The sequence below is a fragment of the Nannospalax galili genome, unplaced genomic scaffold (assembly GCF_000622305.1).
Source record: "Nannospalax galili isolate Female #2095 unplaced genomic scaffold, S.galili_v1.0 scaffold768, whole genome shotgun sequence".
Classification (NCBI taxonomy): Eukaryota; Metazoa; Chordata; class Mammalia; order Rodentia; family Spalacidae; genus Nannospalax; species Nannospalax galili.
Window position 1 is genome coordinate 3027127 of NW_008360317.1, and position 27188 is coordinate 3054314.

Genomic DNA, 27188 nt, shown 5'->3' on the forward strand with positions numbered 1-27188 from the left:
CAGGGGGAGCACTGCTGTTGAACCACCAGGACTTCATAGCTACTGGCATGAGATGCCAGCCTGGGAAAGCTGCAAACGGGAGACTCCAACCTATGAGGACTGAAGCAGGGGCCAAGTTGAGGAAGGCCCCATAGGAGAGAAACTGCCCAGGCCTTGGGCCCAACCTGTCTCCTGTGAACAGGATGCTGGACTTGGACATTTGAGATTTAATGTTTGCCTTGCTTGGTTTTGCTTTTGTTTGAGGCAGATTACTTACTCATCACTTTCTCATTCCTTCCTTTTGGGGTAGGAAGGTTTACCCTGTAATTTGTTTTGGGACTGCTTGCTCACAACTGCATGCTTTTGAACTTTTGAACCTATGCTGGAAGGAACTAAGACTCTGGTATTATTAAAAGGAATTGTATGTAAGAAGGACATGTGTTTGAGAAGTCAATGAGAGCTGGGAGTGGTTGGTTCCCTTGAACTCATGCAGGTGTTTCCTCTTCTAAATCCTATTTTAATGGCAGTAAGAAGGTAGAATCAATCAGACTGGTGCCTAGTGATGGTTCTTTTGGAAATGATTAGTCTAGATTATTAGGGTAGAGACCTAATGAGGGAACCCTTGTGTCTTTATTAGGGGGAAGGAAGAAAGCAGGAGGGAGGAGACCATATACATATAGAGATATATAGGTGCTCCTACCATTATGTGATACAGCCAGAACCAATGTCATGCTGTTTGAACTCGTAGCTTCTAAGACAGTGAGGTTAATAAACTTTTATAAAGTGGCTGATTTCTAGTATCTTGTATCTGCAAAACTGGTGTATGTGTGTGTGCATGTGTATGTACATTTTATACATCTCAGATTTTTTTTCAGATGTAATATCAATATTACAAGGTTAAAGATTAAATACAGACATTATATTATAACTATATGTAATATAATATATAGTAAAGTTTGGCACATAATAAATAAAATTGTTAACATGGTCTCTGCTCTAATAAGTGTTTCTCAGTATTTGCTCTATGTCTTGAGGATTGAATCTAGAACTTGGTGCATGCTAGGCAAGCACTCTACCAACTGAGCCATATCCCCAAGGCCCAGAAGATACAATTTTAAGGAAAAAGAGAAGAATGAAAAATAGTTTTGAGGTAATTTTAGTATTAATGCCACAGGAGAAAGAATTTTTTTCTTAAAGTTACTAGAATGAAGCCAGGCACAGTCCCAGCAACATGGAAGCGGCGACAGGAAGATTACTTGAACCCAGGAGTTCAAACCCAGCTTAGGTGAAATAGACTCTGCTTAAAAAGGGGGTTGACTCAGCAGTTAAGAGCACTAGCACCCACATGGTGCCTAACAACCATCCATAACTACACTTCTAGGGAATCTGATTCTCACTTCTAGCCTCTGTGGTCATTGTACAACATGAGTGCACTTACATTCATGCAGGCAGAACACTCACACACAAGCACCACCATACCTGGCTTGCCTTTGAAGTTTTCAACAATAGAGATGTGGAGGAGTTAATGAGGAAGCAAGGAGCCTTGTTGACAGTCACCCTTCAGGACCCTCCAGGGCCCTAGAAGCAAAGAACTCACCTTGGATGACAGTCCCTGACCCTGGCACGGGACCTAATGACCACTAGTAAATCTGAGACTAAACCAGTGTGCCTTCTGCAAGCAGGAGTGGCAGTGATAGGACCATGGAAGCAATCCTCAGGGAGTGGAGACAGGAGACCAAACCAATGCCTTTCTGCTCCCTCCTATAGAGGAGAACCAGTAGGGCCAAATGGCCTCCATTTGGCTCCCTTTAGTCCAATCCAGATCTCTAAAGAGCTATAACTAGAGATGAATATTGAGTTTTATTCAGTATTAAAGTCATACACTATGTGTCGACTACCAAAAAAGTAGCATTCAATTCAAGAGCTAACACAAAATAGTTATCAGGAGAAGGAGAAATAAAATGGTTCTTTGAGTCTTTGACCTGTGAAGTTCAAGGACTTGGGCCAACAACATGGCTCAGCAGTTAAATGTGCTTGCTGCTCATGCCTGATGACCTGAGTTCAATTCCTGGAACTCATATGGTAGAAGGAGAGAAAGGACTCCCATAAAGTTTCCTCTGATCTTCATACAGGTATGCCCATATATAAACATATACAGAAATAAATATAATTTAAAAATGTAAAAGGATTTTAATAAAGCACTTATTTTTATGTGTTCCTTAGTGCCCCATTCCCTATTTATTATTTATTTATTTATTTATGTCTTTTTGAGACAGGGTCTCCCTGTATCCCCAGCTGTCCTGGAACTCACTATGTAGACCAGGCTGGCCTTGAACTCACAGAGATCCACCTGCCTCTGCCTCCCGAGTGCTGGGATTAAAGGTGTGTGCCACCACACCTGGCCCCATTCCCCTCTTTAGAGACTTAAGGGATTTAAGAGACTGGAGATATGGCTTAGCAGTTAAGAATTCTTCCTGCTCTTGCAGAGGACTGGAGTTCAGTTCCTAGTACCCATGTCCAGTGGTTTCACAATTGCACATAACTCCAACTCCAGGGGATCTAATGCCCTCTTCTGGCCTCTTTGGGTATGTAGTACATGTATGTATGTAGTGCACATAAAATATATTTAGGCATATACACATTAAATAAATAATAAATTAATTTTTTAAAAAAGAGGTCCATTAAACTATGAGGCAGCTATAATAGTCTGAATTAGAACTCAGGCCTCAACTTCTGAGTGCTGGGATTACAGGCATGAGTCACCATGCTCAATTAAAAGGACTTTTAAAATAAGATATCTCCAAGTCTGGGTTATACACTGATAGATCCAAAGTAAAGCAGACAAACTCCTGATTGTATCACCTACTGGTCAGATCAGATGCTGATTAGATCAAAGTGTCAACTAGATTAGGTGTGTGAGGATGGCAGTTTAGTTTAGTGGTAGAGTATTTGCCTAGCAAGAGGGAGGCCCTGAGTTTGGTCCCCAGCACTGGGAAAAAAAAATTACAAAAAGACCAGAGCAAGAAAGCACACAGACAAACAACAAAATACACAAGCCAATCTCAAACAAGATTAGGAGCTGAGTGATTAGATAGTCACCCTTTGGCTAGCTGGTTATTAGACCAGCAAGTGACAGGATGAGTCCATGAGTAGAGGAGGTATTGTGGATCACGGTATGGATTAGATTTGCTGCTGGTTGAATCAAAACTGCTGATTAGATTAGCTACTGGTTTGAACAACATTGACTGGATAAACTGGTAAATCACTGATGTTCTTAACATCCTATCCCTCATCACCAGAGGCCTCTAATGTAGAATTCTGCAGCTCTAGCTTGTATTCCTACTGGCAGGTGTTCTACCTCTGTTCTCAATGAAGGGGTCTGCACTGTTGGAAGCAGGTGTAGGGGGGCCAGATCCATTCTAGTGTTATAGGAAAGAACGTGCTTTCCCTAGTTTCAGTCATTGCTTTCCCTAGTTTCAGTTTCACTCCATATTTCTGTCAACTTCGTGTTGCATTTCCCCGTTATGAATAGGGTGCTGACAGAGGAGGTAGTTTCAGGATGAACTTTCTACTTCCTGGGATTGGTTTATTACAATAGGTGATGGGACAACACTTTCCATTTCCTCTTGCTTGCTTCAACCTCCTTGCAAATAAAATAGCTTCCCTGTCAGACTTGGCAGGACCCATCACTGAATGAAGCACAGGAAAACCCTACTAAAGTAGTGAACAGAGAATGAGATGCTCACAGTGAAGGCTGTATGAGAGGGAGAGGGGTTCAGTTACTGATGATCAAGTTAGGACTCAGGCTATAACACAGTGGAAGAGTGCTTGTATAGCATGAGGCCCCAGGTTCAATCTGCAGCACCCCCCAACCCCAAGGAACAAAAATCAGAGTTGTACCATCTACTATGGCTAACTATTTTAAGCACTTCAAATGTTCTGAAGACATGAAGTTTTTAGAACTCCAGAATTATTATGTGAGGGGTGGAGAAATGGCTCAGGAGTAAAGAGCATATACCACTCTTGCAGAGGACCCAACTTCAGTTTCCAGCATCCACATGGGGTGGCTCATAACTGCCTATAATTCTAGCTCCAGAGGATTCAATACCTCTGGGCACCAGCATTCATGTGCATGTACTCATATGCAGACACACACAAATACACATACTTTTAAAATAAAAATAAATCTTACATCATGATTATGTAGAAAATAATTCTATTAATAACACATTGAAATGGTAATGTTTTAGATAGTAGGTTAAATAAAATATAAATTAAAATTTAATTTAATTATGCATATATGATGTCATGGGATGTAAATAGGTAGTAAAATGATTAATTATCATAGTGAAGTTTAACATGTCTATCATCTTATAATTACTTTATTATAAGAACAGATAAGATGGTGTTTAATAAAGATCTATAATACAGAACCATTTTCATTTGTTTTGTTTTGTTTTTTGGTCTTTTTGAGACAGGGTCTGCCTATAGCCCCAGCTGGTCTGGAACTTATGATGTAGAACAGAGATATCTGCCTACCTCTGCCTCCTGTGTGCTGGGATTAAAGGCATGTGATTCTACTTTTAATTTCTTTTTTAAAATTTTATGTATATGAATATTATGCCTGCATGTGTGTAAGTGCATCGTGTTTTGCAGTGCCCATGGAGGACAGGAAAGGATGTTGGAGCCCCTGGAACTGGAATTACAGATGGTTGTTAGCCACCATATGGGTGGTTGGGATTCAAACCCAGGTCTTCTGCAAGAACAGCCAAGGCTCTTAACTGCTGAGCCATTTCTTGGCCCCTATTTTCAATATATTTAACAACCCCCACACTGTTTTCCATAATGGTTGTGCAAATCCACATTCCCACCAACAGTTTTCTATATATCCTTGCCAATTACCTTTAAAAAATAATAGCCATCCTTAGGGTAATGAGTGCTTGAGTTTAACATGGATTTTTTTTTTTTTAATCCACAAATCATTGTCAAGGTCAGTATCAAGGAGTTTTCCCTTTCTGTTCTCTTCTCAGTGAGTTCCAAGGTTTCAGTTCTTTTGGGTAGATTTATTATCCACTTTGAGTTGTTTTATGCATATGGTTTAAGATAAAGGTCATAGCCAGGCATGGTGGTGCATGCCTTTAATCCCAGCACTCAGGAGGCAGAGGCGGCCAGATCTCTGTGAGTCGAAGCCAGCCTGGTCTACACAGTGAGTTCTAGGTCAGTTGGGGCTACAGGGGAGACCCTGTCTCAAAAAAACAAAGCAAAACAACACAAAAACAAAGATAGGGTCAAATTTCTTTCTATTATATATGGAAATACAGTTTTCTTAGCACCATTTATTTAAGGTACTAACTACTATCATTGTGTCATCTTGATCCTTTTGGGGCAAGGCTCCAGCATGGGCTCATGTGCTGGGTTACAGCTGTTCCTCTGCTGAAAGTTCAGTTCCCTGGGGTCTAGGCCCTAAGCTGGTTCAGGTTCTGAGTGGGCATAGCATTGTGTAGGCCTGAGTTCCAAGCTGATGGCTCACCTCCTGTGTCAAAGATCTAAATTCACTAACACAAAGGTTAGCTCAGGTACTGAGGCATACAACTGTTCTGCCAGCTCTGGTTTGGGTTTTCTGGTTTCCAGGAATGTCTGGTCTCTGATGGATAAAGTGGTATTCTAGCTTTGGTGCTGAAGTCAAGATTGATCTTTGGGGCCTTGGCTCTGAGTATCTGGGGACAGGCTATAGTAGCAACTACTATGGGGGAGATGCAGTACCTTTTGGACACCGTTTCCCCAGGGGTCAGGGCGCTGTGGCCTTTCAGCTGGGGAATGGTGCACTACCATCTTGAGTATGGTACAATGATGGCAGAGCCTTAGAGGTAGAGAGTTAAGTGATTATTGTCCTCCAGAGCAGGTGGCTTTGGTAGTGGCTCTGGTTTCAAGATGATGCAGTACAGTAGCAGCTGGGGTCTTGGAGTGGGTGGGGCTCTTTCTCTGGAATACTAAGCTATGTGAACTTCAGGTCTGCAAGGGCAGCAGGATTCTCCACAGCAAAGACTTACAGGTATCTGTAGCAGTAACGGTGTAGAGATGGGTGCCTTCTGCTTACCTTTTCCTCACAAGAGGAAAGCCCTCCTGCATCTGAGATGATCCTCTCTGGGAAGATGACCTGAGGGGATGAATGGCAGAGGATGGGCAGTTTCTTTCTCCCTGAGGGTATCCACTAGTCCCTTGCTCTACTGTGGATGTTTGTTCACTGTTTTGGTTCTTTTAAGCATTAGGCATCTCTAGTCAATCATCTTGCTCCAACTGATTTTTTAGTGTAAACAATGGCATGTGGCTTGAATTTCTGTACTCCTTTCCCCTTTTCCTTTCCTCTTCCTCTGTATTTCTTTGATTTTTAAAAGGTATTATTTGTTTGTTTTATTCTAGTGACATAATCTGCTCGTAGCTTCTTCTCTTATTGCCATATTTATTTATTTTTGTATTGCCTGCATGTATGTAAGTGTACCTGTGTCGTTCGATGCCTGCAGAGGTCAGAAGAAGATATCAGATCCCCTGGAACTAGAGTTACAGATGGTTGATAGCCACCATGTGGATGCTGGGTATTGAACCCAGGTCCTCAGCAAGAGCGTCTGTCCTCTGAACCACTGAGCTATCTCTCCAGCCCCTATTGCCATATTTATGCAAATGATTTTGTTCTTATTGAACTTTCACTCCATAGTTCTACTTCATTTTGTAAGATTCTGCTCAGGTGAGAGAATTCCACCAGGAATTTTTCTGATTTCAACTTTTCTTGCCTTTAGGAAACGAGGCGCATGTCCTCTGGGCTTCCCCAGTGTACACCACCATCCCTTCATTTTCTCTCCTAGAAAATTGGAGTTCACCCCAAATTGGAAGTAGTGTGCTCAGATGATTTTGATTTTGACATTTAGACATAAATGGGGAATAGAAGACATAGAGGCATTTCTTTCTTAAGTTAAGGGCAAGGATGAAGGGCTACATACCAAGAAGAAATAAAACACAGGGGCTTTTTTCAAAGGATGTCCTGATGGCCAGGATCAGGGTGATGCAAATGTGGCACTTAGGTACAACTGTGGGGGAGATTTTGCCCCCCCCCCCATGTGGGGGCACATCTTAGTTGTGGCCCTGCTCTGGAAACCGTTTCAGAAGTGAGAAAAGAAATAAATACATATATTTCATTGACTCATGGTTGAGCAAAATTATTATGTGCAAATACCCATTTGGACAGTTATTAACTGGGTGGAGAACGGAGAAGGAAATAACAAGCGATGAGCTGTGCGGCGAGGACTCACCTCCGGCATGGAGCTCACTTCGTGCACCTGGCCGATGAGCTTACAGTAGGACTGAAAAAGCAACAGCAGCTGGAAGTGCAGCTTATATAATCTCTGACACAGTTCCAGTTGCTAAAGAGAGAAGGTGTATGGGAAGAAACAGTTATTAAGGCTCATTCTTGCAAAACTAGTGAAATCTCAGGGCAGACAAACACATCGTTTCTTTAAAAACTTAAGGAAACATAACTATCTGTTAACATTCTAAATAAAACACCCAAAGCAAACCCAGTCAACAAATATCAGTGAGAAAGTCACAGTATAATTTCGAATATTTTCTATATAATGAAGGGTGGCTAATTAGAAAGGAGAAACGGCTACAGAAAGGGCTGAGTGAACCACATCTATTGCATTTGCCAAAGAAATACCTACAAATTATAGCTGAGTGGTTGTGTTAATTTTATAAGCTATAAATTGCTTTTAAAAAGCAGAGAATTCTTTTTATTACAAGTGTAGCTGAAAGGCAAAATAATAATTAGTTGTAGGTGTTAAATTTGTAAGTCGAGTAGCTACTTGGGAGGCCACTGTGTGAGCTTTGGCTGCCATCTTGGGGGCAGACGCTCCTGAAGTCTACAGAAACACAAGCCAAAGTGCGAATTAGAGATATTGAAGAAACAACAGGTACTCCTGACACCAAAGCTCAGAGTACTCCTTGAGCTCTATCCTCTATGCTGATGGGCTAGCTCCTAGAGACTGAGCAGAACTGCAAAGGAAATGAAGTCTGCACTAGACAGGAGTCCTTGGCTCAGCAGCCACCAGTGAAAGTGGGTTAAATACCTGGTGCAACCAAATGCAAACACTTCAGTGTTTGATTTCAAGAGGGGGTAAGGCAGGGTCAACCAGACTTTATTCATACTGGGGGTTATAAAGAACTCAGCTCAGAACTGAAGGCTTTGAGACAACTTAAAATGTTTTCACCAAATCAGTTTATGGAGAGAAATTCTAAGATGTTAAGTTTAGGTAGTATATTCTGTCGATATTACGAACTCTTTTGATTCTGATTTTTAAGTTACTGAAAATGATGCTAAAAAGAAAAAGATAAAATTCATGCTAGGACTACGCTCAATGGGGTTTCCTTTTTCCTCCCCTACTTCCTTCCTCCTAGGAGCAAATCAGTCCTGTTTAGGCCTGTTTAATACCGGCAACCAGCCCAAGAGTAAAGAAGTACTTATATCCACTAATTAACACGAACTGTGTCTTTGGTTGTCTTAGTAAAATACGTTATCTTATGGCAATTTAAACTTAAAAAAAAAAAGGGAAACCGTTTAAAATCTAGTATGAAAGTAATACCCAGGGTCTTGCAAATAAAAAAAGTGTTGTTTAAAAATAATGCTATCGTCCCAATTTGGGGTGAAACCAAGCTACGAAAACTCTGACTTTTCTAAGTGCCAAATGATGGTAGTTATTGTTTAAAATGTTCCATCAAAGTATGAGAATTCATAGCAATGTCGGTTTCTACTTTGGGGCAAAAGCAGCCCAGAAGACTACTGATAGGCAGCCATGCCTCAGTCTACCAAAGAAAATAAAATTAAACGAGAAAGGGAAAACATGCTAAAAGATACAGTAGTAATAGTAAAAATAAGGCTTGTTATGGGTCCATGCCTAAATGGACAAAGAGTATGAAAGAAAGTTAACTTACTGCAAGAGATTCCATTTGCTACACAGCAAGCATGGCACAGGAAACAAAGGGAAGGAAAGAAAGTACAGGGTCAGTGTCTGCATGCAATGGGAAGCACGGCCCTTCCAGGGCAGAGCCCTCAGCAGTGTTAGCGTTGCTGGCCCAAACCCGGTCAGCGGTTGCCAATGTTGTACCCATTCAACATGCACAGCGATCTGGTTAAAAACAAGCTCTAATGGGAAACATATCGCTGAGAAAACATGACTTTTCAGCTTTTGGATTTTCTCATTGGTTTAGATTTTTTTCCAAGTCAGGCTGGGAGATGAGAAGTAAAAAGAAAACAAACTATGCCACGAACTATAGTGTTGCTTTACATAAACTATGATGGGATCTTTAATATATATTTTCTTTAGTTGGATTGCCTTTCAAATTGAGAATATCTTATAGGACGCTAGATACTGCCATTTCAAAGGAATAAACACTGTATACTGTCAAACGAGTGTGCAATATGACAAGTGTTTTTCTTGTATTTTATTTTTCTAACTTTTTATCTGCTAGATAATTCCTAAAGGTAATCTAGAACCAGTTATTAACTTAAGATAATAGAAACTTATAAAGTGGGTCATGTTCAACTATAGCTACCATTTTTTAAATGTCACCAGTGATATTATAACAATAGAACTGGTTTAATGAAAATTTTGCTAGGTAAGAAAGAGTACCACAATTTGAAAAAATGTTCTTTATTTTTTTTAAAAATTAGTTTAGCCAGGCCTTGTGGTACATATGTGCAATCCCAGCACCCTGGAGGCTGAAGTAAGAGGATTGAAGGTTTGGGGCCAACCTGGGCTTATGGTAAGAACCTGTCTCAGTCCCTACCCCAAACCTCAGTTTGGTTATTTCGAATTGTGAGTCAATATACTGTGGTTCTCAACTTTCAAAATACTTAAGGACCTATCCCATTCATTTTCTAATCCTTGACAACAAATCTTATTTTACAGCACTTAAAAAATATCCTTGGGTTATCAGTTTAATGTAATTAAATATAAGGTCCAGTGACTAACAAAGAAAACTGTCAAGTTATCTTTCCTTAGTGTCTGCAGATGCTACTGAAGGACCACAAAAACCCACGCTGGCCGTCCTGTTCTCCTTTTCCCTCACCTACTGCAAATGTCACTGGAGTGGCATAAGGACTGTTTATTGGCTGAGAACTTTTTGTGGATCCTAGCCATAAAGATCTCTCAAAGCTTTGAGAGATAAACACTAAGCCTGTGATAGACATTCCATTGCTGGAGACATTTCCTATTCTTAAGAAAAGTATGTCTGCAACTTTCTGTACCTAATCTTAGATGCTGATATATAAAGTGTTATCAGATAGGTGCACAGGGCCAGTTTAATGGTTCTGCACAACACAGAATGTAGTCCTGGGCTATGAAGACTCTTTTGGAAAACATCGAATATGAGCAAAATGTTTAGTAACCACGTCAGCAAGTAAGGACTTCTGTGGAATTTATTTTCAGTGTTGTGGAATGACATACGAACTGGGTGAATGGTCTTGCATGAAGAAAGTAGACATCATTTTACTGTTCCTCAAAACAAAGAGGTCATTTCAGCTCAGGCTTGGTCCTAAGGAACATCACTGAATTCCTCCCACTCAGCTCTCAGGGTGCAAAAGTGTGTTTATTGAGCGATGGCCAACTTTGATGAACTCCAGTGCTCGGTGTCCTGCCTGAGCACTCCTTTTTAGGTAGGCTATTTTAGGCTTCCTTGGCAGTTATTATCTTTCACTAGGCCACAGACTGGAGCCTCATTTGCATCTAGAATTCCAAAAAAACCAGGAAAATGCATTTTGAAGGGGCTGTCTCATGGAAAATGCTAGTGCTTTCAATCTTCCTATATTCATATTTTCCTACATCTAGGTTTTTAAAAATAATCCCTTTAGAAGTCCTTATGAACTTATCTGTGTTCAGCTGACTGATGGCTCTTTTGGCCAAGTTGTGGGACTATCACTGTTTTATGGGGCCACAAGGATTTTCTTAACGCCTCTTGATATTGCTTGATCTATACAATTAAATTGGTAAATGTGTTCTCTAGTTAAGAACTGATAATAAACTACCAAGGAACAGGCAGTTTGAAAAGCCCAGAACCCAGGAATGGTGGCATATACCTATAATCCCATGACTTTAGGAGCCTGAGGTAAGAGGACTGCTGCAAGTTTGAGGCCAGCCTGGGACTTGAACTTTTGGTCCCTGGCATTAGTATCCTGAGTGATGGGATTATGGGCAAGCACAACTATGCCTGGTTTACAGTGGTCATCACATTTGATTGCTAAAAGTCAGATTCCAGGCAGCAGGTAACCTGGACTACTGATGACCTTTTCTATTCTTTAACATGTAAGTACATTTAAGTCTCCAAAGCAGGTAGGAACCTCACTCACTCATCCATTAGCACTTTTTGGGGTGTTGGCGCAGTGACAAGTATCTCTTTCCTTGTTTTGTTTTGTTTTTTGCTTTTCTTTTCTTTTGCAGTACTAGAGATTGAAGCCAAGGCCTTGCATATCCTATACGAGCACTCTACTGCAGACCCATATCTTCTGCTGAGAACTATCATATTTTATGTGTTGACTAGACTTCTTATTTTTACTTTTTGACCTAGTTCATGAATATCTTTCAAAGCTCAAAAAGCTAAAAACTAGGACTGGAGAGATGGTTCATCAGTTAAGCTCACTAGCTGCTCTTGAAGAGCAGTTTTGGTTCCCAGCACCCTTATGGTGGCTAACAACAATCTCTAACTCCAGTTTCAATGGAGGTTTAATGGGTTTCAACTGAAGAACAGTCTTATCAAAATTTAACTTGCATGAGAACAGACGTGGCAGACTTCCCATTCATCACTATATATGGATAGGAAATATGTAAACTGAGAGTGCTTGTTAAGAAAGACCTTGGTAGTTGGGATGATAATATGACTACAAGATGAAATGTTGAAGGCCTAAATGTAAATTATTGTCCTTGAATTCAAAGAGTCAAATGTTCAAGCAGTGCTCAGAAATATCTTTTGAATGGTGAATATGTTAAAATCCCTGGTAACAAATGAAACAGAAATGCCTTCAGCTTTCTTGGGGTCACTTCTGCAGAACTGGGGGAGTTTGGGGGAGGTGAGTGGTATTAACCAGTAATAGGATGGAGACTGATAATATGGCCTAGAGAAATCAGAGCTGTCAGGAGGCTTTGCTTTCTGACCTAGGTTTATGTGAACTTCAACCACCGGTAGTAGATACTCCAGGACTGGGGGTGGGGAGATCAATGGAAACCAGAGTCTTTAATTAAATGCCAATTGCAATTGTGAAAAGATTTTTCTCCCTTGATAGGGGCAGGCAGGGGAATCATTGTAAGGCTGTGTGTAGATGGGAACATAGATGATCTTGTGAGATACAAGCAAATCATGGACTCTTCTTTTCTGTCCTTTCAGTGGGTGCTGCAACTTATTCTAGGAGAACTGTTAATATCATGACCAGGCAGCCTAAATCATTAACTGGTTGTATTTATGGGTTTTAAAATTTTTTAAATAGAAACCTTCCCCAAAATATACTTCACAAAGATTATGAACATTTTTCTCAGAAACATGGTTTGTTCTGTTGTTTGAACACATGCCTGGAACATTCCCCCGACACACCCCCTGGGATATAAATCCAGCCAACAGGTGCTTACAAATTATGTACAAAGAGTTGCTTGCCACATATGCAAAGAATAGTATTCTTGCCCAGTTTTTGAAACAAAGCTTTCTCTCTATACCTTTCATTCCTCATTTAGGAGACTTAGGTGCAGAGAAATTGTTTCCTATTAAAAGAAAACAAGAGTCTAGTCATGATAGTTGGCCCTTGGCTTTTGCCTTCAGTACTGGGAACTCAAAGGCAGCTGTGATGGTGGAGACAGCCGATACTTAGCTCTAGTTCACTGGTGACATTTAGAAAGGTAGGTTCCATGTGTCTATGTGTTCTTATCTACAGACACCAGAAATCTGAATTTTTTTTTTTTTTTGGTCTTTTTGACACAGGGTCTCCCTGCAGCCCCAACTGTCCGAACTCACTTGAACTCACAGAGATCCACCTGCCTCTGCCTCCCAAGTGCTGGGATTAAAGGCATACGCCAACACGCCTGGCCCGAAATCTGATTTTTTTAAAAAAGTTAAACTACATGCATATGTATGTGTCTATGTGTGGGGATGTGCATGTGAGTGCAAGTGCCCACGGAGGCTAGAAGAGTGTTGGATCCCCTGGAGCTGGAATTATAGATAGTTGTGAACCATGCTATGTGGATGCTGGGAACTGAACCTGGGTCCCTTGCAAGAGCAGCAAGCGCTTTTAACCACTGAACTATTTCTCTAGCCTCAAGAAATTTAACTTTATGTGTGTGTGAAATTTTTTAAATTAAATATTAAAATGTTATATATACTTAAACATGTCTGTGAATTGGTTTTAGCTCATTATTTTGATGTATACAACATTATGTTTGGGGTAATGATAAATTGGGAAATATTCAAATACTAGTAATCCTCACTAGTGTTGCTTGTTACGAATGATCAGTAATTGGCTACTGGCAAAGACCAGACTAAACTGGCCTGGGCTCGGGGATGGGGCAGACTAAACTATGCTTGTCTGTACACAGTCACTATCTCTGACAGACTGAAATCCCTAAGAATTTACTTTGCTTGATTTAGTCAGGTAAAATGCTAAGCCTTCACAAAGTGTACACATCTCTGAAATAGAATACATATGTGTAGCAATTTAAGTTCACTTTGCAATCTATATTCAGATATGAATCAGCAAATTATAAATCCATTTATTTGTCTTCTACCTGTCTTTATGCAAAGGGTGCTCAGAATAACTGGTCACATTAAATTAGTCCAGAAAACATAAAACTGTAATTAAAAAAAAAAGCTAGAGAAATCACTCGAAGGTCATATATTTGTTGAGTTTTGCTTTGGGATGGCAGCCAAACGGCGGCACTAATCACTAAAATAACATCCCCATCAGCTCTGGATCTAAGATCACAGTGTTTAAGTGGAGCGACACCCTCATTCCTCTTCAAGGCTCACCTTCAGTGTGTAAAGATTTCCACTTGCTTTGCTCTCAGAGCCTACTTTTGGCCTTATCCAAGCATTGCCTGAGACGTGAGCTCAGGCTTCCTCATCTTTGTATTCCCCACAGCGCCTACGGGGCCTCAAGCTCTACAGTGCTTCAGTCAAAGATGGTGGAATGAAGATAAAGTGTATGTCCTAGAGGCCAGGCTATCTTCAGGGTGTATGAAGAAATTCAGAACTTAACCAAGTGTCTTTCACACTGGCCTAAGACTCCAGAATTATTACACACATGATACTAAATGCATCTTCTCAGACAACTGGTCACTCATTTCCCATGGATTATTGCGTCCATGAACCATGCAGAAAATCTGAAACTCTAAGCTAGTGCTAACAATGGGACCAAACCTGGTTGGCTTTACTAAAGTGCTGAAATTGTCAGATCAGAAGTTGCTCTTCTCCCAATCTTTTCCTAACAAATCCCATGATCCTTGCTCCTCCATTTGATCTGCATCCTCATTATTTATGCAGATTCCTAAGACTACATTACACATCTAAATATACGCCAGAAATTATTCCCTAGCTTTTTCCTATGTGTAAATTTTGCCCCTAAGAGTGGACTAGAGAATGTCTGATGGTGGCTTTTAGAGCCTGCCAGTTAGTTCTAGGTTTTCTCATCTGCATAATGGGAAAACTCTTATCTCAGAGGAATGTTGTAAAAGATCAAATGAGATCATATGTGTACAGCACTTGAGACCACCCCCTTTAATTCTCAAGCTTTTATTAATGGCTACAGAGTTGCCATTAATTACAGAAGTGAATGAGGATGAACTCTGTTTTCGACAGCCTTGTGCTTAGTAAAGACACCAGAAAAGAGAAGAGGAACAAGTACTGCACAATACAACCATGTACCATGGCTCAGTTGAGGATGGTGGTCCTACACCTGCAGTGTTGGAACCTTCTTAGTTTGTGTATACTCTCTCTGATGGTCCTACAATGATGAGATTGCCTAAGGAATTCTCAGAACATTAAGTTACATATGACTAGAGAAGCAAAGAAACACAGAGTGGTTGAGAAAGAAATGAGTGGAAAGAATAAGTGAAATCCAAGAACCAAGGGGAATCATGAAGAGTTATGGGGGAAAGAGAGCAACCAAATGAAGTTAAATATCAGAAATAACCAACAAGCACAACAGTACACATTTTAAAATGAGAATATTTGGAAAATAGGATAATTTAACTAGAATTTACACTTATCTGTAGGGTTAACCAGGGAGGTCTAAACAAACAAGTTAAGAGATTTAATTTCAACCCTTATTTATTTAAAAAAAAAACTCCTGATCTATCTATCTATCTATCTATCTATCTATCTATCTATCTATCTATCTATCATCTATCTATCTATCTATCTATCTACTTACCTACCTATGTTGTGGTCTTTTTGAGACAGGGTCTTTCTATAGCCCCAGATGGCCTGGAACTCACTATGTAGACCAGGCTAGCCTTGAATTCACAGAGACCGCCTGCCTCTGCCTCCCAAGTGCTGGGATTAAAGGCATGCGCCACCACGCCCAGCAAAACCTGAAATACTAATATACTTTCCTGAGTTTTTACTATGGAGTCTAATGGGATTTAATGATTGAAGGTAAATGTTTAGATAACTATTTTTATCTACTATTATACAAACTATACCATAAATGTGTGTGTGTGTGTACTCACATTCTCTCTCTCTCTCTCTCTCTCTCTCTCTCTCTCTCTCTCATATTTCCTTACAGAGTGTTTCCTATGTGGCCCAACTATAGTTCTGCTTTTACTTTTCAACCATGGACACTTAGCTAGGTTAAATGTTGGTTTCTTTTCTAAAAAATATTTTATTATTTTAGTTTATGTTTATGAGTGCATTGTCTGCATGTATGTAAGTGCACCCATGTTGTACAATGCCCATTCAGAAGAAGGCATCAGATCCCCTGGAACTGGAGTTAGGGACAGTGGGGGTACTGGGAATTGAACCTGGTTCTTCTATAAGAGCAGCCAGTAATCTTAACCACTGAGCCATCTCTACTGCCCCAAATGTTGGTTTCTTTAACTACTGAATGGACTAATGTTTCCCCCTATATTAATCAAGAGAGGACAAGTGACTTAAGGGAGATGAAAGTTCTCTGTAAACCATAAAGTGAAATATAAACATGTGTTTTTAAGAAGGGCAGCACCTGCATGCTTAGTAGCCTTCTCTAGACATTTCTCATCTTTACAGTTTGTTCAACCCATAGTCTTGTCACAAAACTTATCAAGGAGCTTGTAGAAGTACTCAATGGTGGCAAATGTAATCATTCTCAGAACTCTTAAGTTTGCTTGGTAACAATGACCAAATTAGAATTGAATTATTGATGTTAAGTTGAAAAATTGCACCCCAAATCTTACTTGGTTCTTTGTACATTAATAAAACCCTGTCTCTAACACGGGAAGATGATTTTGGATCCTCTGGAGCATGCACAATATAAAATGCCTTCCCAGTAAAGATGTAATTCCAAGGTAACACCATCTCCACCTGGATTGGGCAGTAATTTCCTAGCTTCTTGTGTGCCCCTCATCCACTTTGGTTATCTATCTGTATGCTGTATACTGCATGACCTCCTTTCTGATCATGCCACTGCTGTTTAACTCTTCTGCTGCTCACATTGCTGTGAAATGGCCAAGCACCCCCTAGTCAGGCTTCTGTCAATATCTGTAGAATTTCCTCAACTGTTCCTTCATGTCACTTTCTGTACTTGAGTCCCACTGGCTGTCTAGTTCTTAGGAAGGCCTCGTTCCCTCCTGCCTCAGGACTTTTGCACAAGATTCCCGCCTACCCATCTTTCCTCAGCTACAGTTAGCTCACAGTTGAGGCCTCTACCTATCTCACACATCAACAAGGCAGCCTTCTTAGAGCTGCCCTGTTGTTTGATGAGCTGCTTTGTTGTGCCTGCTCACAGCCCACTTTTCTTTCCTTTTCTTAATGCACTATGCCTCTGTGATTTTTTTTGATTGTTATCTATGTCCTTGACAACATCAGAAGGGCAGAGACTTTGTTGTAACACATGTGGGCCAAATAGGAGACTCAATACCCAGTTACAGAATGAATAGTTTTAACCTATTCCCACATTTCTGCCAAACTTCCTTCATAATATGTCAGCTAGCTGGTGTGTGATAAGTACTTAAGGCTGTTCTAACTGGGAAAATCTCTTTTACAGTGATTTGGAAAAAGTCAACAGCTATTTCCTTCACTTCAATGACCTTGATGGTTCACTGATAGAACTGAATGGTTAAGTGATGAATGATGAAATTCTGTTTTGTACTATGAATTAAGAGCAGACTCATTAGGAAATGATTAACATGATTAGACAGTATCTAGCTAAAAGGTTAATTTTTACAACTCTATTTTTCCAGAAAGAAGGAAATATTCCCCCAATGCCATCAACACACAATCATGCACAGTGTGAATGTCACTGTCTTCCTCCATGGTTTCGTATGAATGTGTGAGACAGTTCATTCCACTTCTTTCTCAAATCCCATGCTTTTTGAAGAATCAAGACCAAGACATTGCCAGACCACAGAAGACACATCCTCACAGGCTTTTATTACCTTTTCTTCCGAGTCTCCTGGCTGACAGGTAATTACTCCATCTCTTGATCCCCCTGCAAATGCTGCTTTACAATTTGCAAGCCACTGTTGTCAGAAAAAGAGAGATAGACAGACATAAGTAGATTCAGAGATGTCCTGAGAATATTTAAAACATGAATTCTGTCAGAAAAATTTTATCATGCTTCTAACAAAATAAAATAAAATTTTGCTGGACTGACTTTTAGGAAAGGATCATTTTTAGAAGGTTAAAGACAAACTGAAATTAAAATATCTGTATAGGTTTTGTAAGGGTTATTTTAAAGTGTAATTTTAACATTGTACTATATTTCCTGGGGACTGGTTTCACCGGATCAGTCCTGATTTAGTTATGAATGAAAACATGTATATATAATTAGAATTATATAGTTGAAATCATTTCATATTCCTGAGATTAGGAGATGGGACCAACACTTCCCATAGGCAGAATGCTTCTGGCCTGGTGGCACACCTACTTGTCTGTTATGATCAGAAGGCTTCCATGGGTCATGTCCTTCACTGGAAAAAAGGCTAATACAGCAGTAACTCTGCTATTATGATAGGGATTCTCGTAGCCTTAAGCATTCTGGGATAGTAAGTCACACAGATGTAAAACACAACCTTTGGGCATAACACAGTGAATCCTGAAATTCATACCCACATCCATAGATTAGTCTGATTCACCAGCCAGGGTGAAGAATTGCTTTTACCACCTGACAACTGACAATCTGGAAAATAATGGCAGGTAAAGGACTAGAGAATTAGGAGACAGAGGAGTGATGGTGCAGCCTTAGGACCTTTGCACTCAGAAAGGTCACAAGAAAGACCATTAACAACAGTAGCAATGAACAGACGCAAACCCAGTAACTTTTCAGTGAGTATCTATGTATGCAGCTTAAGACTGAGTTTACAAAGACTATTTCTATTTTTAAGGAAATATTGAGTTAAAAGCATGAATCTTTTCGTAAAAGATTTTATTTTTAATTATGTATATGTGTGGGTATCTGTGTGTGAGTATGTGCACATGAGTGCAGGTTCCTGTGGAGGCCAGAGGTGTTGGATCCCCCAGGAGCTGGAGTTACAGGTGCAGGTGGTTGTGAGCCACCCAATGTGGTTGCTGGGAATTAAACATGGGTCCTCTAGAAGAGCAGCAAGTACTCTTAACTGTCAAGCCTTACTTCTCTATTCCAAGAGCATAAATCTTTGAATCTCACGGATCTAAGTTTTTTTTTTTGGTCTTTTTTGAGACAGGGTCTCCCTGTAGCCCCAGCTGGTCTGGAACTCCCTATGTAGACCAGGCTGGCCTTGAATTCACAGAGATCTGCCTGCCTCTGCCTCCCGACTGCTGGGATTGAAGCGTGTGCCACCACACCCAGCACATATCTATGTTTTTAATCTCGCTCCTCCACCTCCCTCAGGAATGAAGATAATAAAAGCGATTGCCAGGGCACTTGTCAGCATTAAATGATTTAATTAAGGCACTTAAGTCTTAGCCAGCTGTTGGACATAGAGAATGAACTCAGGAAAGGGTAGCTTCTGTGATAGCCATAACATATCTTTACAATTCTGCAAATGAGGTATTAACACTGCTCTACAGGTGGCAAATGAAAGAAGGTAAGTTAAGTAACTTTCCAAGCTCGCTGATCCTTAAGTAACTAAGCTTTGATCTGAACCCAAGTCCATCTGACTTCAAAAAATCCACATTCTTTCTAGAGTGCCTGGAAAAATTAAAGGAGGTTGTATATATATGTATGTATACAATTAATTTTATTGCTGACTGCCTGAGTTTTCTGGGACTCTTCCTGTGAGAAAATTGATGGTTTACAGGGATGGTTATAGATACTTTCTGTCTCTAACATTTAGCCATCTAGATCTGTGATGGGGGAGGGGTAAGGAGCAACAGCCAAGGTCAAGAGAAGCCATGAAACAGGGAGAAACAACTCCCCAGAATGGTTAAAAGTGGAATGGGGCTGAGACCCATTGAGTGAGGCTAACACTGGAAGGAAATAATCAACAAATTCAAATCTCTGAGAAAAGAAAATTGTTGTAGCACTGTTATTAAAGATATCTACCAAGCACATACAAAAGATACACAGTGATTTCTTGGTAGGGGTGCTAGGAGGATAAAAATGAGCACTGAACATTTCTCTTTTGTTGATTCTATTTAAGTAATCAATCACTTTTTGGCCTTTTAATTAAGATCAAGTACATTTTAATATAATAATCAGTATTATATGTAGCTCTGTCACCATTACACAGGAATTGTAATGCTGAACAGGGGACAAGGAAATCTGTCTTGCCATTACAGAGCTCATCTCAGGTTACACACAGCCCCTCCCAGGACCTCAGTGCGGCTGGCTCACTCAGTTGTAACTGAATGCAATGCACAGACACACAGGAGCTTACCGAGAGAGTGGCCTCTTTTCTATTGTTGTAGGTGTCCAAATATTCTTGTAGCTCTAAAACACTGAACTTCAGCTTGTCTAGAAGTCCACAAGAAAGGAGCTAAAGACAGGAAGATAATCTGTATTAAATAATTTGTATTAAAATTTCATAGAAATATCAATAGAAAGGCTTGGCTACACAGAGAGGAAAGAAGATTTAGAAGCAACAAAGGGGGTAGGGTGGCACCATGAATTTTAATAAGCTGAGAAATATGTAATTTGGCTTCACTATCAGCTGCAGCTGGAACCTAATATTAGTTTATAATCGAAGTCTCCTCCAAAAATGTTTTTCCCTGTATCAGTATAGATAGGCAAACCTTACGAAGTAGTCCATAGAAACCTACATTAGGATATGATATCCATTTTATGCATGAACTCTACCCTCATTATCCAGTAATATTTTGTGTGTTGTGAAGATAGGCTTCCAAACTGACTTCCAGACAGGTACAGAGGGACCTTGCATTGAATTTGTATTTAAAATAATTTAACATGGAATTATTTTTTCATACTGTATTCCTTGCTATAAGACCAGTTGGGTTGTTGAAAAGATTGACTTTAGAATTTAAAGGCATATAGAGTGTGGTGGTATAGGCTTATAATGTTGGAAACTCAGGAGTTGAGATAGGACTTTGAGTTTGAGATCAGCCTGGGCTACATAGCAAGACTGTGTCTCAAAAAGAAAAAAAAAATTCAAGGCAGATCTTCATTTGGTCCCAAACTTCAGAAGCTATCTAGCCCTTGTGATGGTTCTTGATATGATTTGGGAAGTAAAGCAAGGTAACAGATAACAGCTGCCCTCAAAGTAGTTTGTAAAGTCATGACCCAACAGTCATGCTTGAGCTAGATAAATCCAGAGAGTAAGTTTTGTTTGAGGCTTAGAATGAAGAAAGGTTGACTTGTTGACTCTGGAGATCTAGCTGGCTGCCCAACTAGCCAAGATCAGCTCTGCAGTGGTCATCCAATCATATGCACTTCTGGCAAAGTCAGAGTCACCAGGGAGAGGAGCCAAGGACCTGGAGCACAGTGGTAGATCTTCTTTCCTGATTCTCTGAGGTGGCTTGGCCTTGGCCTTGGCTGGCCATGTTCCACTAGTTCCTCTGAAGACCCAGAGGCCCTTAGGAGTCATGTCACAACCCTGTATTGCTCATAACTTCGAAGGTGTCTTTAAAGCAGGCTGGTGAGATGGCTCAATGGGTAAAAGTGCTTGTTGGGCAGGCCTGATGACCTGAGTATGATCTCTGGAACCCATGGTGGAAGAAAAGAACAACTCCTAAAAATCGTCTTCTGAACACCACATGTGCACCATGGCATGTGCATGCACACAAACATGAATAAATAGATAATAAATAAATAAACAAACAAACAAACAAACAAATAAATAACACAGACATCTACCCAGAGCTGGACAGGCTCTTTGCTGCCAGAGCAGGGTAGGGATACTTACAGTCTCAGCATCCACAAATAGCGTAGGGCATTCAGAGCAGGAGGTGAGCATTTGGGAAGAGCTGACAAATTTGGATCCTATTCCCCGGAGATTATCTCCAAGGTAACTGGCTGCATCACAGGTTAGGAAGCAGAACCTTTTCTGAATATTCTGAAAGGCAGGAGAGTGATCACTTGCAAAGGCCAAGTTTAACTCACATATTAGAAAATAGCTATTTGTGTGTGTGTGTGAAAAAAAAGGCTGAGGGGGCATGCATGGTGGTTCATGCCTTTAATCCCAGCACTCAGGAAGCAGATGCAGGCAGATTTCTGTGAGTGTGAGGCCAGCCTGGTCCACATAGCAAGTCCCAGGCCAGCTGGGGCTACATAGTGAGACACTGTTTCAAACAAACCAGCAAACAGAAAATTGGGGGCATGGTGGTACATACTTTTAATCCTAGCACTTGGGAGGATCAATCCTAGCAACGGCAGGAGGATCAAGAAAGAGTTCAAGGTCATCTTTGGCTACATAGTAAGTTCAAGGCCAGGCTATATTACATGAGGCACTTTCTCAAAAAAAGCAGGACTGAAGAGATTGCTCAGTGGTTAAGAGTTTGTACTGCTCTTGCAGTAGACCCAAATTTGGTTCTGAGTACCAACTATGTTGGGTGGCTCACAACTGCTTATAACTACAGTTCCAAGGGATGTGATGCCCTCTTCAGGCCTCCATGGGTACCCGCACTCATGTGCACACAGATACAAATACATATGCATAATTAAATAAGCAAACAAAGCCAAGCTGGAGGTGGTGGCTCATGCCTTTAATCCCAGCACTCAGGAAGCAGAGGCAGGAAGATCTTTGTGAGTTTGATGCCATCCTGGTCTTCATAGTGAAGGGTGGGTCAGCTGGGGCAACAGAGAGGCCCCATTTCAAAAAACCAAAAAAACAAACAAACTCAAAGCAAACAAAGAGAAAACTCACAAACAAACAAACAAAAACCCAAAAGCAAACAAGCAAAAAACAAATTCATTTTAAATTGATTTTTTTAATTAACAAAGAAAAGTTATAGTATTTATTATATATAACATGCGTATATATATTGTGGAGTGGTTGTATCTAGCTAATGAAATGTATATTATCTCATATACTTTTGGGGGGAGTGGTAAGAATACTTAAAAAATCCACTCCTACAAGTTTTTATTTGTTGCGAATAGAAAAACATTACTTGGGGTTTGAGAGATGGCTCAGCAGTTAAGAGCACAGGCTGATCTTACAGAGAACCTGGGTTTGATTCCCAGCACCCATATGGCAGCTAACAACTGTCTGTAACTCCAGTTCTAGGGGATCTGAGGGCCCCTTCTGACCTCTGTGGGTACAACATGGGTACACTTGCACATATGTAAGCAATACACTCATACACATAAAATAAAAATAAATAAAATATTTTTTAAAAGGAAAAGGTTTCTTTTTTTGTTTGCTTACTGTTTTGAGACAGAGTTTTACTCTGTAGTCTCAGGCTAGCCTGGAACTTACTATGTATATGTAGCTCAGGCTCCCCTCAAATTTGCAACAATCTGCTTGCCTCTACCTCCCAAGGGCTAGGATTACAGGCATGAGCTTGGTATTAAAAATTTTTTTTAAACCATTATAAAAGTATCCGGTGTGTGTCCTAAGGACAGGGAAGAGGGGCTCAGAGAAACTAGGACAGCCTGGCTGAAGATCTTAATTGTTTTAATGCCATGGCTATCTACGATTGAAGATGTTAACAAAAAACAAAACAGCAGAGATAAAAGGTACTTCATGGCAGCTGATCTGAAATCACTGAGTTCAATGTCTTCATAAGGGTGAGGAGATAAAGTCTGGATAGAAGAAATGTCAGGTAGAGGAACTAGAAGCTAAAGGAGAAGAAAGTACGACCCTGGAACAAACAACAGCCCCTTCTGAAGTTTATAGCCACTAGGCTCTTGGAAGAGGCTGTCGTAAGGGTGTTTGGTGAGCACCATACCTTAAACAGAGAGGAGAACACATGAAATGTGTACACAGCACAGGAGCCGTCTGAGTCACACATGAGCTGGTTAATGTGGCTGCGCCAGGCCTCCTCAGCATCATCACAGGCAGCAGGCTGAAAGGCAGCGAGGATGGCCGAGAAGAAGGGCGAGGGAGGGGGAGACACACCCCTGTCTCCTTCTCCAAAGCTGGAAGACATGGAAGCCATTACATCAAGAAGTGATGTCCTCTTGTACCCAGCTATACAAATTCTAACCTTGAGCATCAGCCTGACAAGGTGGCCCATTTGGTCCACCATTCCTTTAGGGACCCTCTGGGGACCTGGCTTTCATCAGAGGTTGCTCAGATGTTTTGGATTCTAGGAAACAGATTTTTCACCTCTGACATTTCTGTGATCCCTCTATTTCTAATTCTTTTACACAGCTTATACCTCTCCTGGCCTCCAGCAACCTTCACTCTCCCGGGAGCCAACCTCCAAGGGACCATCTGTTGCTAAGCTCCACAATTTCCACTCCTCCACAGATTTCATTCAGAAAAACTACAGCTAATTTTTTTATTCTTCTAACTTGTCCCTTATAGAGACAGACAGTAAATGCATGTGTACAAATGTTCATAATACAAAGTGGTTGTCAGTGTGTGTGGCGGGGTGGGTGGGGGCAGGAATGAACACAGAGAAGTGCAGAGTAAGGCAGATAGACAGGAAGGTAGGCAGGCAAGGGAATGGTTAAAAAGTGAAAAGTCATGTTCTACTCCAGGCATCACCTTAAACATTTGCTTTGATGGTCAGATACTGCTCACTGCAATAGAAGTCTGTTGTTTCACCACAGGCTTTTACTCAATTCTAATTTTCAACTTTCAGAAGAGTAATTTTGTATCTCGACTTTCTTATGAAGTAAATCTATATAACATAATTTGTAACTAATTGTACATGCTGAATTGTTTTCATCTATTCTTCCATCTTTCTGAATTTATATATCTCATTATTTTTAGAGGTATCAGCCACAAGATGGAAGGATACTCAAAGAGGAGTATTTAGCCTGTAAAACACTTGTTCATGTCTTTAAACTCAAAATGGAAAGAATTCATTGTTAAGCTTTGCCAAAATCTTACTTATCTTCAAAGTGCTAATTACCTGGTCCTGTTCTCAGGCTCTTCTTTTGCTTTTCACATTGTTCACAGGCTCTATAAATTCCTACATGGGCATCCGTTTTTGGTTTCATATAAAGCCCTACACTGTATACGAGTTAGGTTTTTGATTTTTTTTTTGCTTTCCAACTGGATACAAATTACCCTCAACTGAAGAAGTTTCCATATCAAATTGCCCTGGCATGTGTTAGGGTGTTTGGTGAGCACCATACCTTAAACAGGGAAGAGGGACCCTCAACTGAAGTTTCCATATCAAATTGCCCTGGCATGTGTTAGGGTGTTTGGTAAGCACCATACCTTAAACAGGGAAGAGGGACCCTCAACTGAAGAAGTTTCCATATCAAATTGCCCTGGCATGTCTGTGAGGCATTTTCTTAATTGCTAATTGGTATGGAAGGGCCCAGCCCACTGTGGACAATGCCATCCTGGGCAGATGGGTCTAGGCTATATAAAAAATGTAGCTGATATCCTAAGTGAAGTAATGCAGACTCAGAAAAACAGGTGACATATGTTCTCTCTCATTTGTGGTTCCTAGCTCTAAATCCTTAGATACAAGTGTATCTCTTGCCACTCATCAAAGAAGTTTCATTTTGTACAGTTGGATACTATTACAAAATTCTGCAACAGGTCAAACATACAAAGTGTCTGTGAGGGGCCCAACCCTAAGTGACACATCTACAATGCAACTTCTATACCTAAGGCTCAGGGAATGTTGTGGAACAGGGGTTAGAAAGAATATTAATGCAGCTCTCAACTCACCCATGAAGCTTCCTCATGCAACAAATGGTGATTAACCTAGAAAGCCACAACTGGCCAAAGTGCAGAGAACAAGAGACTACAGAGTGCTGATTCCTGAACAGGACATCGATATTAAACCTCTGCTACCCAAGGATAAGGGACCATTGCAGAAAAATTTTATAAGCTAGAGGTGGTGGATAACCACAAGGAAACAAGAGTTTGCCAGGCAGCTGGGAAGTTACTCATAAGAACTCACACTAATGGTAGCAACATGCATAAGACCCACACAAGCTCAAGCCAGACAAAATTCCAGCACAGAAGTGAGGAAGTGGGGTAAGAAGCCCCGACCTTAGCTTGGCAACCAATAACTGCTGGGAAAGGGAGAGTGAGTTTTCTTTAAGGGTGTGATGCTAGATAGGTTAACCAGGCTCCAGTGGATGGACCTATATCAAAAGACATTTGGGGACACAAATTTGACTAAATAGGCCTTAATATATATGACAGAGTACATGAAATCCAGTGGGGGATGCTATAAGGGGGGTTCAGATAGAGGAGTGGGTCTAAATATGATCAAAATACATTGTATGAAATTCACAAGAATTCATTTTTAAAAAAGTAGCTGAGCAAACCAGGAGGAGCAAGCCAGTAGGCAGCGTTCCTTGTGGGCTCCGTGTCAGGTTCCTGCTTTGAGCTCCTATGTAGGCTTCCCTTGTTTTGCAAGATGAAATGAGCCCTTCCCTCCCTAGGCTGGTTTTGGTCAGTGTTTTAACACAACAGAGAAACCAGACTAGAAAATACACGTTAGAAAATTGTAACTCAGTGAGTACCTGCCAAGTCACATGTTGCTGTGGACTCCTTCTTTAGGCAGCCTCAGCATTGAAAGTACGTATGGCCCTGTACACTAGAGAGCTAGCATGGATGCATTATTGCATTACAATGCACTACACGCACACACCACTCATCACCAAGGCTTGCCTTGCGAGAGTAAACTGGTCCAGGCCCTGATTGCCTTTTTCCTCTGCCTCAGTCATATCCAGGCTGAAGCTGTCACTGCATTCAAAAGCTGCTGGGAGTTCATTGATGGAACTTGAAAGATCATCTTCATGCACGGTGGTGTCCTCCTCTTCAGGTACAGCTTCAGCCTGAAGTGACAAAAATAAACCCAGTGTGTAAGACTACATACTAGGAAAACTGTTTCACTAATGCAGAAATACAATGCTGAGAGTAATAGAAATGCGGTATCTATTTCTAGCTACAATATAGTCATTCTTAGAAATGGATTTAGAAATTCCTGAAGTACTTTTTGGTTCATTATCTTCCTTTCAGTCTCTTCCACAATAGTTCCTAAAGACGTTCTCAATAGATTAGGATACTTGATCGATGCTTGTACGATATACATGCTAAACCTGGAAAAAGTCACAAAGACCTCCTCTTATACTTGTTCAACCTCCATGTTTACAGATGAGAAAATGCTGCTCCATGTAGAAAGTATTTGCTTAATGTCAGGTTGGTCATCAGGGTTAGAGCTGGAGTCAAGTTAAAGCCTTTGGATTCAGAACTCCTTCCATGGTAAAGCCCTAGCCTTAGAATTAGGCACATCTAGACCTAATTCTCCAATAAGAAAACCTTTTGCCAATACAAGCTAGGATGTAGAATCATTGGTTCCTGGCACAACAGATGCTCAAGAAATATCTTGTGCCTTGGGTGATTCAAAGTCCTTGAGTGAAGCTTCAGGTTGACAGGTTTTTCTGTACTGAAAGCACTCTACCATCCACTTGCATGTAT

The 27188-nt window shown here is 40.6% G+C and overlaps 1 protein-coding gene across 7 annotated transcripts in view; it reads right to left on the reverse strand.

Moving 5' to 3' along the window:
* The window catches only part of Fry (FRY microtubule binding protein), a 479403-nt gene that overhangs the window by 5928 nt on the left and 446287 nt on the right, over window positions 1-27188 (reverse strand). For 3 of the 7 annotated variants that reach the window (XM_029559622.1, XM_029559620.1, XM_029559619.1), the window contains 8 exons: window positions 26379-26545; window positions 23518-23707; window positions 21534-21683; window positions 20052-20150; window positions 17631-17714; window positions 8959-8976; window positions 7284-7394; window positions 6077-6136 (listed from right to left, as the gene is read on the reverse strand). In XM_029559622.1, coding sequence (XP_029415482.1) covers window positions 6077-6136; window positions 7284-7394; window positions 8959-8976; window positions 17631-17714; window positions 20052-20150; window positions 21534-21683; window positions 23518-23707; window positions 26379-26545 — 879 coding nt within the window. The remainder of the gene's footprint in view (window positions 1-6076; window positions 6137-7283; window positions 7395-8958; window positions 8977-17630; window positions 17715-20051; window positions 20151-21533; window positions 21684-23517; window positions 23708-26378; window positions 26546-27188) is intronic. The other 4 variants (XM_008825033.3, XM_008825032.3, XM_029559621.1 and 1 more) reach the window with 3 other exon arrangements.